A 17,519-nucleotide genomic window follows, 5' to 3' on the forward strand; every position below is an offset into this window, starting at 1 on the left:
TGCGAGCAGGCTTTCTCTAGTTGCGGTGCGCGGGCTTCTCATTGCGGTGGCTTCTCGTGTTGCGGAGCACCGGCTCTGTTGCTCTGCAGCATGTGGGATCTTCCCGGACCAGGGCTCGAACCCTTGTCCCCTGCATTGGCAGGCGGATTCTTAACCACTGCACCACCAGGGAAGCCCTTTTTTTTTTTTTTTCGGTACGCGGGCCTCTCACTGTTGTGGCCTCTCCCGTTGCGGAGCGCTCCGGACGCGCAGGCCCAGCGGCCATGGCTCACGGGCCCAGCGGCTCCGTGGCATGTGGGATCCTCCCGGACCGGGGCACGAACCCGTGTCCCGAACCCGTGTCCCCTGCACCGGCAGGCGGACTCTCAACCACTGCGCCACCACGGAAGCCCGCCAGTTACTCTTTTTTTTTTTTTTTTTGCGGTACGCGGGCCTCTCACTGTTGTGGCCTCTCCCGTTGCGGAGCACAGACTCCGGACGTGCAGGCTCAGCGGCCATGGCTCACAGGCCCAGCCGCTCCGCGGCATGTGGGATCTTCCCGGCCCGGGGCACGAACCCGTGTCCCCTGCATCGGCAGGCGGACTCTCAACTACTGCGCCACCAGGGCCCTGGCCAGTTACTCTTAATTCCCAGATTGTTGATCTTCAAGATGAGAAAGTTTTTTGTTTTTTGTTTTCAAAGATGAGAAGGTTTTGATGACAAGGTGAACATTCTAGAAAGAGATCCTAAGGGGACATGTATGTATGCATCTGTATTAGATCTTGAGTCCCTACAGAACTGTTTTGGGAGTAAGAGGACCCTGATTCTTATTATATCCCCCCATCACTTGAGTTTGGGGGGAGGCATGTCGCCCTTGCTGTCTGTAGGTATCCACCCTTGTAGAATAAGGGGATCTGGCTAAACTAGGATCTGTTTTTGGTTTTCATTAAGGGGCACTTGGTGAGAAGTCTACCACCTGTGAGGTCTTCAAAAACATTTATTTTAATTGATAGTAATGAATCAAAAGGCATTACTCTTGGCATGTGAGTATTGGATGTGACTCAAGGGTGAGTCAAATGCCTGTGGAGCCTGGAATCATGTTCTTTTTCTCATTTGTCAGTAATCCTTCCTCATGCTCCAGTTCCACAATGTGATTTTAATGGAATTAAACTTGAACCACTTAGTTATGTTATGTTACGGTTCTGTATAACTTGGTTACCAGTGCAAGCCAGCTAGTACCCAGCAGCCACTGGGCCACTGAGGGCAATTATAGGTTGGGCCTGGCGGTGCCTGTTTAGTTCTGGCTGATGAGGTAATTCAGGAAATTTTAATTACTGCTGAAAAAAAAACTCACCTTTGATCCTCTCATAAGTGAAGTATTGGACTGTGAAGACTCTTGAACCCAGAAAACACTTTGTGACTTCTCAGCCTGAGGCTAACAAGAATAAACATGTCCCACATTAGTATAGCTTAAGCATCTCTGGGCAGGTGGAGGACACGTGGTTTGTTTATGCTAGGCAGCCAGCGAGTGTTCTGCGTAGACGGAGTGAGGTACGCACGACCTCTGCCCGCCCTGGAAGGGTAGGGTTGCAGTCTTCCTTTCCATGTCCATTTCTTCCCCGGGCTGGGAGTGTCTTTGAAGGGTGACCTCCAGGGTTTTTATCCTGGACACAGTTCTGATACATCATAGTTGTTTGAGAAGTACTGGTTAAATGGACCTGACTGATGTTATGGTAAAGGTGGAAAGCTAGTTCAAGTCCACTGGGGGAAAACAAGGCACACATTTACCTTTAGAATTAAGAGGATGGGTCCTGAGTGAGGAAATGTGACTGATGCTGTTGTGTCTGTCCTTTGGATCACTGATTTATAGTTTATGTAGGGAAACAAAGTGACTTGTGTCATTCAAATTAGCAAATTAGTTTTATAACAGAAATTTATTTAGTAAGTTAAGGACACGGGAGTTCCCTGGTGGCCTAGTGGTTAGGATTCTGGGCTTTCACTGCCATGGCCCAGGTTCAGTCCCTGGTTGGGGAACTGAGGTCCCACAAGTGCGCAGCACGGCCAAAAAAAAAAAAAAACCCCAAAACAAAACAACAAAAAAACCATAAGCCTGCTTGGGAATTATGGGCTTAGCCAAAAAATGTTGAGGGTAGGGGTTCTTAAGTTGTGTGCCTTTGGCCTTCATTGGGGAAGCCTGTGGAGTGCTTCTCAGAATAAGAATTTTAAATGCATAAAATAACCCATTTATTTAAAATAACATTCTCAAAATAAAACCCCTAATATGTGACATAGTAAATAATAATATGTGCTTCTTTCATAACACAAAATACAGTCTAGCTGTAGGCCTCATAATTTCCAAATTTCTGTAATTTCGGAGTCGAGTCGAGGAAGTCAGTATTTCAGCAGTCATTTGATCAGGAAAAGCTGTGCTTCTGTTGTGACAGTGGCCAGGTAGTTGATGATGTGTGGTTTTACAAGCATAATTGAAAAAAATGCTAAGTTTCAATTAGTGAAAATAAGGATGTATACTTTTTGCCATCCATGTTCACAGAGCCCCTGAATTGTGTCCCCTGGCCCTTGGGAGTCCACAGTCCCCAGGTTCAGGCCCCCCAGGAGCTGGAGGGAGAACTGGGACTGTCATTTCTCTATATTGTTCCTTTTGGGAGGAGGTTTCCACTCAGGCCAAAACTGTAAGCAAATGTCCCCGCTTCTTCAAAACATCTTTTTGAAAACAAAAAAGCCAATGTTTACTAATTGCCTCCTGGGCTAGGCATTGCCCTAAGTGCGTAACACATTATTTTATGTAATCTCCACAACAGCCCTATGGTGGGTTTTATCCCCGTTTTAAAGATGAGTAAATAGGCCCATTGAAGTTTTTCTCCTTTTAAGTGGGCTACCTGTGATTCAAAACCCTGTCTATTTGATTCCAAGTCCTTTGTTAATTCCACAACCCCGAAGCCTCTAAGTTAAGGCAATGGCTGCGTGTCCCCCCGCCCAATTTATCACTATATGGAGACTTTTTTTGTTTCTTCACCTTGGGAGGTGCTACCAGCATCTAGTAGGCCAGGGGTGATTTTAAACATCCTACAGTGCACAGCATTGACAAGCCAACATATCTGTGGTGCTGGGGTAGAGAATCCCCGGTGTAAGTTCTAACCAGGTTGTTGCAGTGATCTGGATGACAAATCATCAGCAAAATTTCCCTGGTGCAGGGAAGGAGGATGGGTCTTACCTTCCCCTGAGGTTTGCACTGGGGTCAGTTAGCACTTCCTGCCCAGCAAAGCCTGTGGCTTCAGGTGACCCCCCCACCCCCCACTTCCTGAACCATCTTGGACCCTCTCCCCCAAGCTCCCGCTCTTCCATGTATTTATTGAGCTCCTTTCTGGCAAAATCAGATCATCTTCATGTACTTACTTAATTAATTAATTTAACATCTTTATTGGAGTGTGATTGCTTTACAATGTTGTTAGTTTCTGCTGTATAACAAAATGAATCAGCTATACGTATACATATATCCCCATATCCCCTCCCTCTTCTGTCTCCCTCCCACTGTCTTCGTGTATTTTAAATTTATTTTATTTATTTATTTTGGCTGTGTTAGGTCTTCGTTGCTGCGCGCGGGCCCTTTCCAGCTGTGGCGAGCAGGGGTCACTCTTCGTTGAGGTGCGCAGGCCTCTCATTGCGGTGGCCTATTTTGCTGTGGAGCATGGGCTCCAGGCATGCCGGCTTCAGTAGTTGTGGCTCGTGGGCTCAGTAGTTGTGGCTCGCGGACTCTAGAGCACAGGCTCAGTAGTTGTGGCGCATGGGCCCAGCTGCTCCGCGGCATGTGGGATCTTCCTGGACCAGGGTTTGAACCCGTGTCCCCTGCATTGGCAGGCGGATTCCCAACCGCTGAGCCACCGGGGAAGCCCATCTTCGTGTATTTTAAATAGCTATAACTATAAGCATAAAACCTAAACCAGTTTTGATTGCATCTAGCTTTTTTGTTCTTTTGTTCAAGAGTAGAAAAAGCTTTCTCCCTACCCCCTCAGCATTATCATTGTCCCATCACACTTTATCCACCACTGTGATAGAGAACATCCACACCCGCTTTAGCGATGAAACTTTGGGCAGCTGATGAATGGGAGAATGCATGTGTGGGCTGCACTGACGTGAATCACAGTCTTTGAGGGGAGGGTAGTACCTGGAATTTACATTTTTAACCAGCTTTCCTCCCAGCAATGCTGATGCTGATTATATGAGAACCACTATAATAGGATCCTCATTAAAAACAAAAAACCCCCGTGTATCAGAAACCTTCGAGGCACCCACCCACGTCAGTAAGTCCTATGGATTCTACCTGCTACCCTCTCAGATTCCTTGCTCACCTTTTTCCTGGCTACAGTCCTTGGCCACAGTCTCCCTACTTGTCTCCCTCCCTTGTTTGGGAAGGGCTCAGTCAACAGAAACGCACCAGATCCCTGTCCCTTTTCCCATTTAAAAGCCCTCCTGTGAGTCCTCATTACTCTACAGATGGAGTTGAAACTCCTTATCAGCACTTCCAAGGCCCATGAAGGTCCATTTCTACCCGATTCTCCATCCTCACCCAACACACGCTTGAGTCTCACACTTCTTGTGCTTCCAAGTAGAACGTGGACTCAGAATTTTCTAACAGCTCTGGGGAAGGTATTTTTTTGTGTGACGTAGGTATTCTCTCATACCTTAATTGTCTTTGAAAATGTTTTCTGGACTGCTTGGGGGGAGGTCCCTTGTTAGAGTCTGCCTACATTTGGCATGCTCCTTTGCTTTGTTGGGATTTAAAAAAAAAACTCCCTTTTCCCCAACTCTGCAAGATTCTTAATTGCACTGATCATGCTCTATTTGACCCCAGGCTGAATAATTGCACATTGTTGGGAATTCATTTTGTGAGCTTGCCATTAAAAAATTGTGTAAACCTTAATGTTTTTTTAGAGTATAGTTCCGCAGTTATACCTATGTCTTTAAACCTGTAGAGGTGATATATGGTAAAATTAGTTTGTGCTTTATATCAAAAAACCTCATCTAGTTCCTACTTGGTAGTTCTCTATTGTTTTAAATGCTTTGGAAGGGATAACAGCTGTTTAAGAAATTGATTCCATAATCCAGGCATTTAGGAACAATCACCCCAGCTAACAAGTGAGGTATTTTTTCAAGTAATCTGAAGCTCTGCAGGTGATGTTTCTCAAAAAGTGTTTGCCAATTTAATAAGCAACTGGTGGATGATTTGTCTTGTGGGTTTTTTGTCTGTTTTGTTTTTGTGGGGGAAAGCCAGTTTTGTCTTGCAGTGGAGGAGTTACCAATTTGGAATCTTTGTATCCTCTTTTTTTTTTTTTTTTTTTTGGCCTCCCTGCCCGGCATTTGGGATCTTAGTTCCCCCACCAGGGAATCGAACCTGTGCCCCCTGCAGTGGAAGCACTGAGTCTTAACCACTGGACGACCAGGAAAGTCCTGGATTCTTTGTATCCTCTTAATTGTATAATGAAGTTGGCTGTATTTGAATCTGCATTCAAAGGCCTTCCCTACCTTCTTGGGAGGTAGACTGAAGTGCTGTGGTCTCTGATAGCTTTGAAAAGTTAGAGCTTTTGGTGTTGGACTTGGGACCCTGGGTAAGATTTGGAATTACGGGCTTTATAATTTGAATTGAGACCACCGTGGTTATACTAACCCTTGGCACGTAAGGATTAGCTCGAAAGTTACTGGATTGTGGTTGGGCCTCTGTTTAAAAACGTGTTCAAGAAAGCTATTATTGAGTTTAGTTTTTGGAGTCACGCATGCTCTGCGCGTTTTAATCCACCATTTCACTGCAGTTGTAACCTAAGCCTGCTGGGGTGTGCTGCGGCTCCAACCACCATTTCATGGTAGTTTAATTACAGGCTCAGTTCTTTTGAAAAGTCAGGAAACCTCCTCAGTTGAATTCTGCCAGCCAAGTATGTAAACCATTGCACAAATGCTCTTTTAAACCCTTACGACTGGGCATTTTTCCAGACCCCAGGGAAAAGGCAACTCTGGAGCCCAAAGTTGTGGTGGGCCTGCAGTTCGTTAAACTGATGATGTCACCTGTGTTCTGGAATGAGCCCCTGAGCTAGTGGCCGCACTTGTGATCAAAGGCATTCATGGGCTAAGCGGCAAAGTCAAAAGGAGCTGGTAAGAGCCAGGAGCATGTTCTGGGTTCCTGAACTGACTTGACCCTCTGGGTAGTTTCCCATTTACCTTAATTTCACCCTTTGCGTGAAGGCACCAGTGATACCAGTATCCCACACACTGTGTTGTTGGGTGGGATGTCCAATAAAATGTTTGGAAGAGTGTCAAATGATACATAAAACACTTAACACTAATTGCAGTACTTAGCGCTGAGTACTTTGAAATTGTGCCAGTGGGTAAAGATGATCTGTTATAAAGAGGTGTGAATTTCACTTACTGAAAGATAAGGCAAGTTCTGCTGGCAAAAGAAGAGGCAGAAAATAAAGGGTTGGCATGTGATTTGAAGGTTGGTCTACTTTAGTTAAAGGACCTCTCTAAGTTACTAAAGCAGAATTTTATGAAGACTTTTTTCTTTGTTTGTTTGTTTTTGTGGTACGCGGGCCTCTCACTGTTGTGGCCTCTCCCGTTGCAGAGCACAGGCTCCGGACGCGCAGGCTCAGTGGCCATGGCTCACGGGCCCAGCCGCTCCGCGGCATGTGGGATCTTCCCGGCCCGGGGCACGAACCCGTGTCCCCTGCATCGGCAGGCGGACTCTCAACCACTGCGCCACCAGGGAAGCCCTATGAAGACGTTTTGATTTTTAAGATAACGCTTCCATGGGTTTGTGTTGCATGACTGTTTTCCCTGGAATGGAAATTTCTCCTGTGAGAATCCTGAGCAATTTCTAGGATACTGTTACATTTAGCACCAAATTGTCTCTTCTGAAGGACTTCAGATCACAGTGGTCAAGCAAGACTGATAGGATAATGGGCATTCTGAATTTCTAGAAAATATTAGAAGATTTCTCAAACTGGGTTCAACATGGGGTCCTTTCTCTTTTTTTTTATTGAGGTGTTACTGACACGTAACATTGTATTAGTTGCAGGTTACAACTAATTACAATATCGTAATTCGATACTTGTATATGTTGTGAAATGATCACAATAAGTCTAGTTAACATCTGTCACCATACATAGGTTGAAAATTATTTTTTCCTGTGATGAGAACTTTTAACACCTACTCTTAGTAACTTTCACATATGCAGTACGGTATTAACTATAGTCACCATGCTGTACATTACATCCTATGACTTATTTATGGGACCCTTTTTCTTAGAACCGGTGCCATGGATCACACTTGGGGAAACAGTAGTGGTGTAGGTTTTATAAATGGTTTAACACTGAACTTTTGAACTGTTTAATGCTGCAGCTAAGTGGCCCAGTTGGTCTGGGGTTGTGAGGAAGGGGATCATGGGCCTGTCGGTTCAAGTGTCCCTAAGTGGGGTCTGTCTAGGTTGGAGAGAAAAAGAGCTCACTATCAGTTTATTCCCTTTGGAATATGATAGGGCTTTAAAAAAAGAAAGGCATTTTTGTGAATGTTTTTTGTTTGTTAAGAGTTCCCATGCATATTTTTTTTCTTTTAATGAAGGATATGGCTTTGCTTGAAGAAACTCCAGAAGCTGTTCAAATAATGGTTTATGCATTTGTCTTTTTACATATTTTTGTTTAAGTTATGTGCTCATTTTAGACTACCTGCAGAGTGTAAGGAAGTAGAAAGGGGGAAACCCAGATCTCTCACCTTATCACAAGTAGATAACCTGTTGATGCTTTGGTGTCTGGGACAAATGGCTTATTGTTCCATATTTAACTAAGCGGGGGGCAACACAGTGTCATGATTAAAAGCACTGGATCTTTGGAGTCCGGCTGCTTGAGTTTGGATCCTAGCTCTTAGCTCTACCACTTACAAGCCTTAAATGTGTAACCTTGGGCACATCTTGACCTCTAGGCCTTATTGAGACATCCTTGCCTCCTTACTGCTAGCATTCAGTCTATTACCATTAAGTAGGATGCTGGTTGTACGTTTTTTTTTCTTTTTTTTACATTTTTATTTATTTATTTTTGGCTGTGTTGGGTCTTTGTTGTTGCGCGCGGGCAGCGAGCGGGGGCTACTCTTTGTTGCGGTGCGCGGGATTCTCATTGCGGTGGCTTTTCTTGTTGCGGAGCATAGGCTCTAGGTGTGCGAGCTTCAGTAGTTGTGGCTTGTGGGCTCTAGAGCGCAGGCTTAGTAGTTGTGGCAGTGGGCTCAGTAGTTGTGGCTCTCGGGCTCTAGAGCACAGACTCAGTAGTTGTGGCGCACGGGCTTGGTTGCTCCGCGGCATGTGGGATCTTCCCGGACCAGGGCTCGAACCCGTGTCCCCTGCACTGGCAGGCGGATTCTTAACCACTGTGCCACCAGGGAAGTCCCTAGTGTACAGTTCTGAGTTTTGACCAATGCATACTGTCCTGTGAACACACCACTGTGAAGATGAGAACATCTAAGAGGATTTTTAAAGCAGATACTTGAATGATTTCAAACTGTATTTGGAGTCCATTTTCCTTATCTTCCTCTTTTAGGTTTAGGGGTCTGTCGAGAAGACCAGAAAGCTGGTAAACTGCACAACCCAAGCCTGGCTCATAGGTTCTCTGACATGAGAGTCTGGGGTTTTGGGGTAAGGATACCTGCATTTATATTTCCCCTTGCAGGAAGCTGCAAACGGATCTGCCAACAGCTTCGGGCCATCTTCCCACTGAGAGAGTGCAGATCTCTGAGAGGGGGAGGTGGGAGGAGGGGTGGGGCGTCTGACCTGGATGGTAAATGGGAAGTGTGCATGGAGGAGGCACATCAGGGGGCTCTGGAAATTCCAGGGTCTGGGGAGTGGGAGGTGGGATGGAAGGAGGCTGGGTTTTGGGCCTCACCACTTGGGCATGGTGCAACCGTGGGAATAATTAACCACCTGTTGGAGCTTAAATTCCCCGAGCTTTGTGGGAGAGAGAGACCTAGGAGACAGTAAAATTGGGGGTGGTGGTCCTTGATGGTGAAGTGTGGCATTTCCAGCGCATATAAAGATACGTTTAGCAAGAATAGAAATTCATCTTCTAATTTTATAAGCCAGGTGCTGCTTAAATGTGAGAGAGCAGAGAGGAATGCAGCCACCTAATTTTGCAGAGCGGGGACTAGTGTGGCTCTGGCCCACAGCTGGTGCAGGGTGATGACCCTGCAGCGGCAGAGACTTGGCATTGTGTAGCTTAAAGCCCTCATGCTTTATGTCCAGAGTTTTCTTAGTTGAAGTGTTTGAAGTTGGAAAAGACTTAAAGGCACAAGTCACGGTCATGGGGTGGAGAGTCCAAGAGTTTTTCTCGAAGTGTGAGAATTGCTTATTTCCTGAGGGCAGCCTCTCTAATGGAATTCACTTAGTTAAGGAGGTTTCAGTATTTTAGCCTCTTGAAGCTGAAGAAGAGGGAATCTAACTGAAGCAGGGCACCTGATGTCATAGGTTTTTATTGGGCAGGACTCTCTTTTCTACTTGTAAGGTTGGGGGGTACAGCTAACCTACTTATGTCCACAGGGCTGCCCACCTTGTGGATAATGATCAAATGGCAGTGCCTGACTGTGAGGGACGGAGGGCTCGAACATTGGTGCTGACTTCCTTATAGGAACCCTGTGAAGTGGTGCCTCCATTTTATGTTTGATGAAATGAGGTCTGTGAGGCCAGTGAGTTTGAGTGGTGCAGAGAGGCTGTGGTGGGGGGCTTGTGGGAGAAGCTTCAGGGGACCGTTAAGGGGGATCTTAAGTGGCAGGGGTATTAACCACTGGTGGGAGGGAGTGGGGAAGTCTGGATTTTATCCCAGACTTGAGATTGGGACAGTGTGGTGAGCATTTGGGTGAGAGGCAGGTTGTAGCTGGATGTGCAGATTTGGGATTCGGCCATCTGGAGCTGATGGCCAGGGTCAGAGGAATGAGGTTCATTCTCCAAGAGAGGCCTATAAGTGGATCCCTGGGACAAAATGAGGCAGGGAGATGAAACCTTGTCTTCCCTTGTCTTCTTTTGATAGTGGTGTATTTAATTTGGACTAGACCTCCAAGTTGATTCTTCTTAAGTTATTGTTGAATAAACACACACACAAAGTGGGCAGTGGTCTGGAAACGAGGACACTGAGTTGCCCATTGGACAAAGGACACATCTGCCCTGGGACGGGTCTCTGTGTTTCTGAGCACTTTGGAAGGCTCTGAGTGCTTTACTAGTTGCACATCATTCTTGCCTGGGCAGAGTTTTCTAAGAACTTGTGCCAAGTAACATTTTATTAGCCTAGTTTGGATTACCATGTCTACTTGAAAGCGGTGTGCTTATATCTCTTTTAGCATTGAATCTATTTTCATATTTTCTGATTCATAGGCACTTATGACGTCGCTGCTATGTGTTCCCAAATTTGGGTGTGCTCTGACCCCAGGCTCTTGCTCGCTCACGTGTAGAGCATGTAGTAGTTCTCAAGGGATTGCATTACCCGCCTCCCTTCTGCCCCTGGGAAATTGGGGTGTGGGGTCTTTTTTTTTAACAAAGGGGGGCTCTTCTTGTATTTAGTGGGTATGGCTGGGATTATCAAAAGTCCTGTGAGGGACAGGAAAGTCATTTACACTGTATTTTCAACCGAAGTTGAGGAACCCTGATAGAGCAAGCACATTTTGTTTGGTCATGTTATGTGCTCCTTACTAGACAGGCGTAAAGGTTGAAATTGGATAATTAATTGCAGAGCATTTTCTGGGGGCCTGTCATGGGTTACCTGTGGCTATAGCTAGCAGGGAGTTTGGACTTTTTTCAGGCCTCCTGTTGTGTTGAATATTTTCTGTAACCTTTTGGTGACTGGAGTGTAGTTAGCTTGGAGTTAGTGGGGGTTTATTTTTCTTTTTTTATCTAGTGGTTTAGATCAGTGGTTCTCACACGTGGCTGCACATTGAATTTCCCAGGGAGCTTTAAAAAAGTGTTGCCTGGGTTCCACCCCCAGATTTTTCTTTGATTGGTCTAAGATGTGGCATCAGAAGTTTTATAACTCCCCAGGTGGTTATAATGCACAGCTAGGATTGAAATACACTGGTCTAGGTGTTCCAGAAGCTCTGCAGAGATACAGGAATAAGGATGATTAATTTAGCTAGATGAAATTTTCATTTACCCACAAAACATTTATTGAGCACTTGAGATCAAGATGACCAAGGAAGCTACCTTGTTAAGGCTAGTGGATCTCATTTCTTTGGTTTCCAGTTTTCATCTTAAAACCTTGGTTCTGGAAAAGAGATGCTATGTAGTTGTTTCAGCTCCAGCTCTGCTTTCTGGAGTCCTCTCCAAGGGCTGGGAGCAGCTTGGGTGACTGGGGAGCCCCCAGGTCAGGAGGAAGGTGAATATGAAATGAGGTGAACAGTGGGCAAAACGGCATGGTCCCCATGTCCCTGGCAGGGCCGGCACACTCTGGCCACAGGGACTGGGCGGTGGCGACAGCCAGAAGGATCATTCAGACCCGGGCTATTTCTACTGAACTGGGGGGGTAAGCCCACAGTATAGAAATAAGGGAACACTAAACTGGATCTCTTTTGTAATGTGTTTTCCTTCAGTTTGAAACCTGGCTGGAGGGCCTCCATTAGCCCACTCAGTGCCTTTCTGCTAATTGTGCCACTTAGAAAAAGGGGATGGTCGCTACGCTGGGCTTGGCCAGCCGTCAAGGGCTTTGCGTGTATCAAAGACACCCCCTTTTCCTGCCCAGGGGACAGAATTTGCTCCAGCTCAGCCCCAGGGCCCTCATTCGGTGCACAGCCTGGCCAGTGATCCGCAGGGTGACCCTGCGTGCACAGCCCTCTTCACCAGCATGGGGAGTTTGTGTCCTGTTTTGTGATGTGCCAGCTGAACCCGGTCTTGAGGCCGTTTACCGGGAGTGATGATTTGTTTTATACACTTTCAAAACAGAAAACATCTGTTCTGGCCAGGGAGGGATTGAATAATTGCATAGTGGCTTTCCTAGTCACAATTCAAGTACTGCTGGGCGCACTTGTCTCCACCGCCCCGCAGCTCAGTCACTTCCACGGTGGCCCCACCCCACCAGGCTTCGTTGACAAACACAAATGGAACGAGGTCGGTTCTTTGTATCAAGTTTGAAATTGAAATTTTTTTCAGGGGCTGAATTCAGTCTTAAAACCACAGTTCTGGGGGATATAATTCAGGCCTCCCCGTTTTAATTTCCTGAAACCAGTTCCAGAATAGCAAAGCCAGCTAGATTAGTCTTTGCCAAATGAGCTTCCCAAAGGCACAGTTTTGCTGGGAACGAGGGAGACTCGAATGAGACAGGAGGCCACTCGCTGCTCATGCTGGGCGGTGCTTGTGCTCGGGTGGGGCCGTGGTGTGGACGCTGCTCCAGTGGTCCCTTCCCGACGCGGGGCTTTTTCCTGAAGGGGCCTCAGTTTATTTTGGCTGGGCACAGGGCGTGGCTCCCCCCACCTCTTTGACCCTGCCCAGGTCCCCGCAGCCTGCTGGGCGCTCGCTGCCTTCTGAAAGGAGGAGCCGCCTCCCTTTTGGGTGAACTCCTGTTGGTATTTTTGTGGTTTGCAGTCCCTTCGCTCTGCTCACTTCTCTCACACTTGCTGGTACCTCACCAGGTCTCTGGGCCGGGGCTGCTTGTCTCTGCCTACTCCTGGTGTGCTGTTTGGGGATGCAGTCTGTCATTTAGTTTTGTTCTAAATGTTGTCTGTGAGGTTTGGTTGTGCTATCCTAATTGCTCTGTGTTTGGAGATTGAGAAGATTAAAAAAATCACTGCTTCACTGCCATTGTTGCTACTCCATTTGCTTTTGTTTGTTAAGCAGAGTTCAAATAGGACTTTTGGTGGGTATATTAGTCGGCCAGGGCTGTTGTAACAAAGTACTGCAAACCGGGTGACTTAAAACTACAGAAATGTGTTCCCTCCCAGTTTTGGAGGCTAGAGTCTGAAAACAGAGTATAAGCAGGGCCACGCTCACTCCCTCTGAGGGCTCTAGGGGAGAGTCCTTGCTTGCCTCTTCCAGCTTCTGGTGGCTCCACGTGTTCTGGGCTTGTGGCCATTATCACGCCAGTCTCTACCTTTGTCTCCCCCCACCCCCGCCCCGTGTCTTCCAGGCTTCAGTCTCTAATAAGGACTTAACTGGAATTAGGACCCACCTGGATGCTCCAGGATGATCCATCGCTAGATCCTTAAATTAACTACATCTGCAAAAACCCTTTTGCAAATCAGGTCGCACTCCCAAGTTCTGGGGGTTAGGGTGTGGACATATCTTTTGGGGGCCACTATTCCACCCACGACAGTTGGGTGGATGAAATCATCTGCTTTTTAAGTGGCAATTTACATTTTTTAAAATGTCTGCATAAGACACATGTGCTGCCCGGTTTGGCCTGTGAACCCAGTTTGTGGCCTTCATTCTTACTGTGCACTGGAAGGTGTGGGGAGCAGAGTTCCACATGTCATGGGAGGAAGACTCGCGTAGATCGAGGAAATCCTTCCAGTCCGTTTTGGCACTCCTTAGTTTATGGAAGGAATTCTAGTGTAATTTTCTTGTGAAACCACGCTGTGGTCGGCTGTGGATCTTGTTTTTTTTCTTTTGTCCTCGGTTCAGGTCACAGGGATGCTTTGTTTTGAGGCTTTCCAGCCCCTACTCTTTTCCTTCATGTGGAAAAAGCACCAGCCTGTGGTGGGCTCCTGAGACAATACAGAGTACTTCCTTTTGTCTCATCTTGGTTCTTTTTTTTTTTGCGGTACGCGGGCCTCTCACCGTTGTGGCCTCTCCCGTTGCGGAGCACAGGCTCCGGACGCGCAGGCCCAGAGGCCATGGCTCACGGGCCCAGCCGCTCCGCGGCACGTGGGATCTTCCCGGACCGGGGCACGAACCCGTATCCCCTGCATCGGCAGGCGAACTCCCAACCACTGTGCCACCAGGGAGGCCCTCATCTTGGTTCTTTATCTTACCCTTCTCAAGGAGTGAGTACTTTTGCAAATACAACTAGACAAGAGTAAATTGCATTTTGTTTTTATCTAAATATCATAATGATGGATGTTGTTGAAGATTGTGGCTTCAAGTGAACCTACAGAGGTTAATGCAATTTCTGTAACCTTGACCTCAGTCCTTGACCTGAGCTCCACTTTGGTAGCAGGGGATGGGATGGGAGATGGGATCACAATGCCTAGCAGCTTGTACCATATTGAATTGTTCAATTTCTACCAGTTAGAGATAGGTTACTGAGTGGCGCCATTTATTTTTTCCAATAATAAAGGCAAGCCATCCTTATTGTAGAACACCTAGAACACAAAGCCAAAAGTTTTGAAGTCGTTTATGGTACCCATCAACAGTGAATGGAATTCTTTTTCTAGTACTCTGTATTCTCATTAACTTACTTAACCTAAAGTGGAATGTCTTTTATTGTGTTTGTATTTCTGGTTTCTGGCTAGCCTGAATATTTTGTTAGGCTATTTCTAGTTCGCTGAATATCTGTCTGCATTTTTGGCACAGCTATTTTGTGGTTGGTGTTGCCATTCTTATTTTGTTCCTTGGTAATCTGAAGCCTCTCCTTGTAGGGTTCAGAACGTTGTAGCTCATGACAAAGGGGATAAGCGACGCTGGCAGCTCTGTTCAGGTTTTCTTAAAAGTTCATTCATCAAACTGTGCCTCACTGGCTTTGCTTCTGAATGTTTCATTCTGACCATCTTGCCTTCTCCCCCTGTTCTCCAGCTGATGGTGAGACCATTCTGAAAGGCCTCCAGTCCATTTTCCAGGAGCAGGGGATGATGGAGTCGGTGCACACCTGGCAGGAACATGGCTATTTAGCGACCTACGTAAACAAAAACGGCAGGTGAGGCGGCCTTCAGTGCTCCTCTTCAGGTCTGAGCACTTCAGCAGTGTGTGTGTGTGTGGGGGGGCATGTGTGTTTGTGTATGTGTGGGTGGATGTGTGTGTAAAGGGCAGTGGTGGGGTGGTGTCCTGGTTTTTTTCTTTCCTCCTTTGGCATCTTTGAGGAGGGGCTAGAATTCAGTGCTTCTCAGCTCTAGCTGCACAGTAGAATTGCCTGGGAGTGCCTTCACAAAATCCCATGCCCAGGCACTCCCCCCAGAGACTGAGGCCACTGGGCATCGCTGTTTCTCCAAACACCCACCGGTGATTCTGTGTGGCCAAGACCCAGAACCCTTGGGTAGCATAAGCAGTGTGAACCGGCAGGCAGTGATCCAGATGGCCGTGCTCCACTGCAAGAGTTTCTGCTGCAGCAGGTCTGGGGCAGCACCCCAAACAGCATTTCTGACAAGCTCCCAGGGGGTGTCAATGCTGCCGGCCAGCCGACCCCACTGTGAGGAGCACTGTAATAAGTGGTTATCAGCTAATGCAGACCGTAGTCAAATTCAGGATGAGAAAGTCTGCAAGTAGCTTGACAGGAAGCTGAAGGGATCCAGGAGTTGTTTTTGTTTGTTTATTCTCCTTAAGACTTTATAGATGATCTAGACTTTTTACCTGATCAATATGTAAATGAGGGCTTCCCTGGTGGCGCAGTGGTTGAGAGTCCGCCTGCCGATACAGGGGACACGGGTTCGTGCCCCGGTCCGGGAAGATCCCACATGCCGCGGAGCGGCTGGGCCCTTGAACCATGGCCGCTGAGCCTGTGCATCCGGAGCCTGTGCTCCGCATCGGGAGAGGCCACAACAATGAGAGGCCCGCGTACCGCAAAAAAAAAAAAAAAAAAAAAAAAAAAGAAATGTAAATGAAAGTCAACCTAAGACTGGGAAAAGAAATGACTGATAACAGAAGACACTGGTGCATTGAGCTCTTTGCATTTCCCTAAGTCTTGGTTTGTATCTTCTAGACTGTCTCGTGTATAAAACTGTTAAGATTCTTAGGAATTTGCACTGTTAATTTTAAAATGTGAACTCCTGGGTATTTTTGATGGCTTTCATTCTGTTCTCTAAGTTCTAGAATTCCATGTGGCTTCATTAATGTCCCATATTCTCTCCCTTGTTTTTCTAATTAAAAGAAGACCTCCCCCCAATCTTACAGAGACCCAGAAGACAATGCTGTGAGGTGAGGGAAACTTGTACTTTTGAGCTCAGCCCCACTTCCATTATTTTCTTTATAAGGGTACATGGTTCACCCCTGTGGTGGTGATTGTTGTTTCTAACTATGTAGCAAACGTCCATATATGCCTGTAGCAGATACCTCCAACATATCTAAAATGATTTCTTCTCAAGGGTGACCCAAACCTTCTACTGCCTCCGTCCTTGGGCTCTGGCCCAGTTAATGGTGAGTCCCGTAGAAGCAGAGGTCTGCAGCTGGCCTTGCACCCTCCAGCCTCTCTCCTCCATCCTCCCTGCCCCCGTGTCTCACTGTCCTAGCTGTGGTCCGTCCTTTGGGGACACAGCAATCAGACCTTGCCTCTCTCCCACCCCCGTAGACTGCTCCTCCACTCCAGGTGAAGCCTTGCATCTCTTACCACCTCCTAAGGGCCTTTGCAGCTGGGCGCCACCAACCTCTTTACCTCAGTTCTTGAATCTTCTGCCCTAGACACCAATCCCAGTTTTCTAGAAGACTTAGGATTCTTCCTGGAAGGGAGTTTTTTGTTTTCTGTTTTTTGGGTTTTTTTGCGGTACGTGGGCCTCTCACTGCCGTGGCCTCCCCCGTTGCAGAGCACAGGCTCCGGACGCGCAGGCTCAGCGGCCATGGCTCACGGGCCCAGCTGCTCCGCAGCATGTGGGATCTTCCCGGACCGGGACACGAACCCACGTCCCCTGCATCGGCAGGCGGACTCTCAACCACTGCGCCACCAGGGAAGCCCTGGAAGGGAGTTTTTGAGTAATAAGAGCTGTTGGAAGTTGGTTCTGAAAGCAAAAAAAAGAGAAAAATTAACATACTTATTAGTTTACTTTTTTTTTTTTGGCCGTGCCACACAGCTTGCAGGATCTTAGTTCCCCAACCAGGGATGGAACCTGGCCCCTTGCAGTGGAAGCACGGAGTCCTAACCACTAGTCTACTAGGGAATTCCCTAATATGCTTAGTTTAAAAACTTGTTATCCACATTGGTCTTCCTCTTCTCTCACTTGGTTAGCTGGGACCCATCCCCATGCGGCCTGTCGTGAAACCTCACTCCTCTCTTCCATGCCCAGGCACCTGTCGGCTCAGGGTAGGGACTGCAGCTCCCAGCCAGGCTTCTGGCCTGACTTCTGGTTAATGACCCCTTTGTGTGTGGTCCTGGTCCTCAGTCACCTTTTTTCCTGGTCTCCATTTTCTCCCCCTTGCAACTTTTCCTCTTTCTTTATTTCCGGTTTTAATCCTGTGAGGTTTGACTCTACCTTTCGGCATTCTCTGTGCTCCTAGGTTCTCTGGCGGGAGATTCTTTGCTAGAACCACCTAGCTGGTTAAGAGGTGGCATTTCTCTCTCCTTAATTTACCCCTGGCCCCTCTCCTTTGTGTGACTGGTGGTGGTGGTGGGTGGGGATGGTCAGCTCGTGCAGGTGCAGATGAGTTTGTGGTGTCCTGG

The 17,519-nt window shown here is 47.2% G+C and overlaps 1 protein-coding gene across 2 annotated transcripts in view; it reads left to right on the top strand.

Moving 5' to 3' along the window:
* SMS (spermine synthase) overlaps positions 1–17,519 on the top strand; it is a gene marked incomplete at its 5' end in the record, with an annotated part of 55,065 nt that overhangs the window by 2,495 nt on the left and 35,051 nt on the right. For both annotated transcript variants that reach the window (XM_079727724.1, XM_079727723.1), the window contains one exon: positions 14,732–14,852. In XM_079727724.1, coding sequence (XP_079583850.1) covers positions 14,732–14,852 — 121 coding nt within the window. The remainder of the gene's footprint in view (positions 1–14,731; positions 14,853–17,519) is intronic.

This window comes from Hyperoodon ampullatus (genome assembly GCF_949752795.1).
Source record: "Hyperoodon ampullatus genome assembly, chromosome: X".
Lineage (NCBI taxonomy): Eukaryota > Metazoa > Chordata > Mammalia > Artiodactyla > Ziphiidae > Hyperoodon > Hyperoodon ampullatus.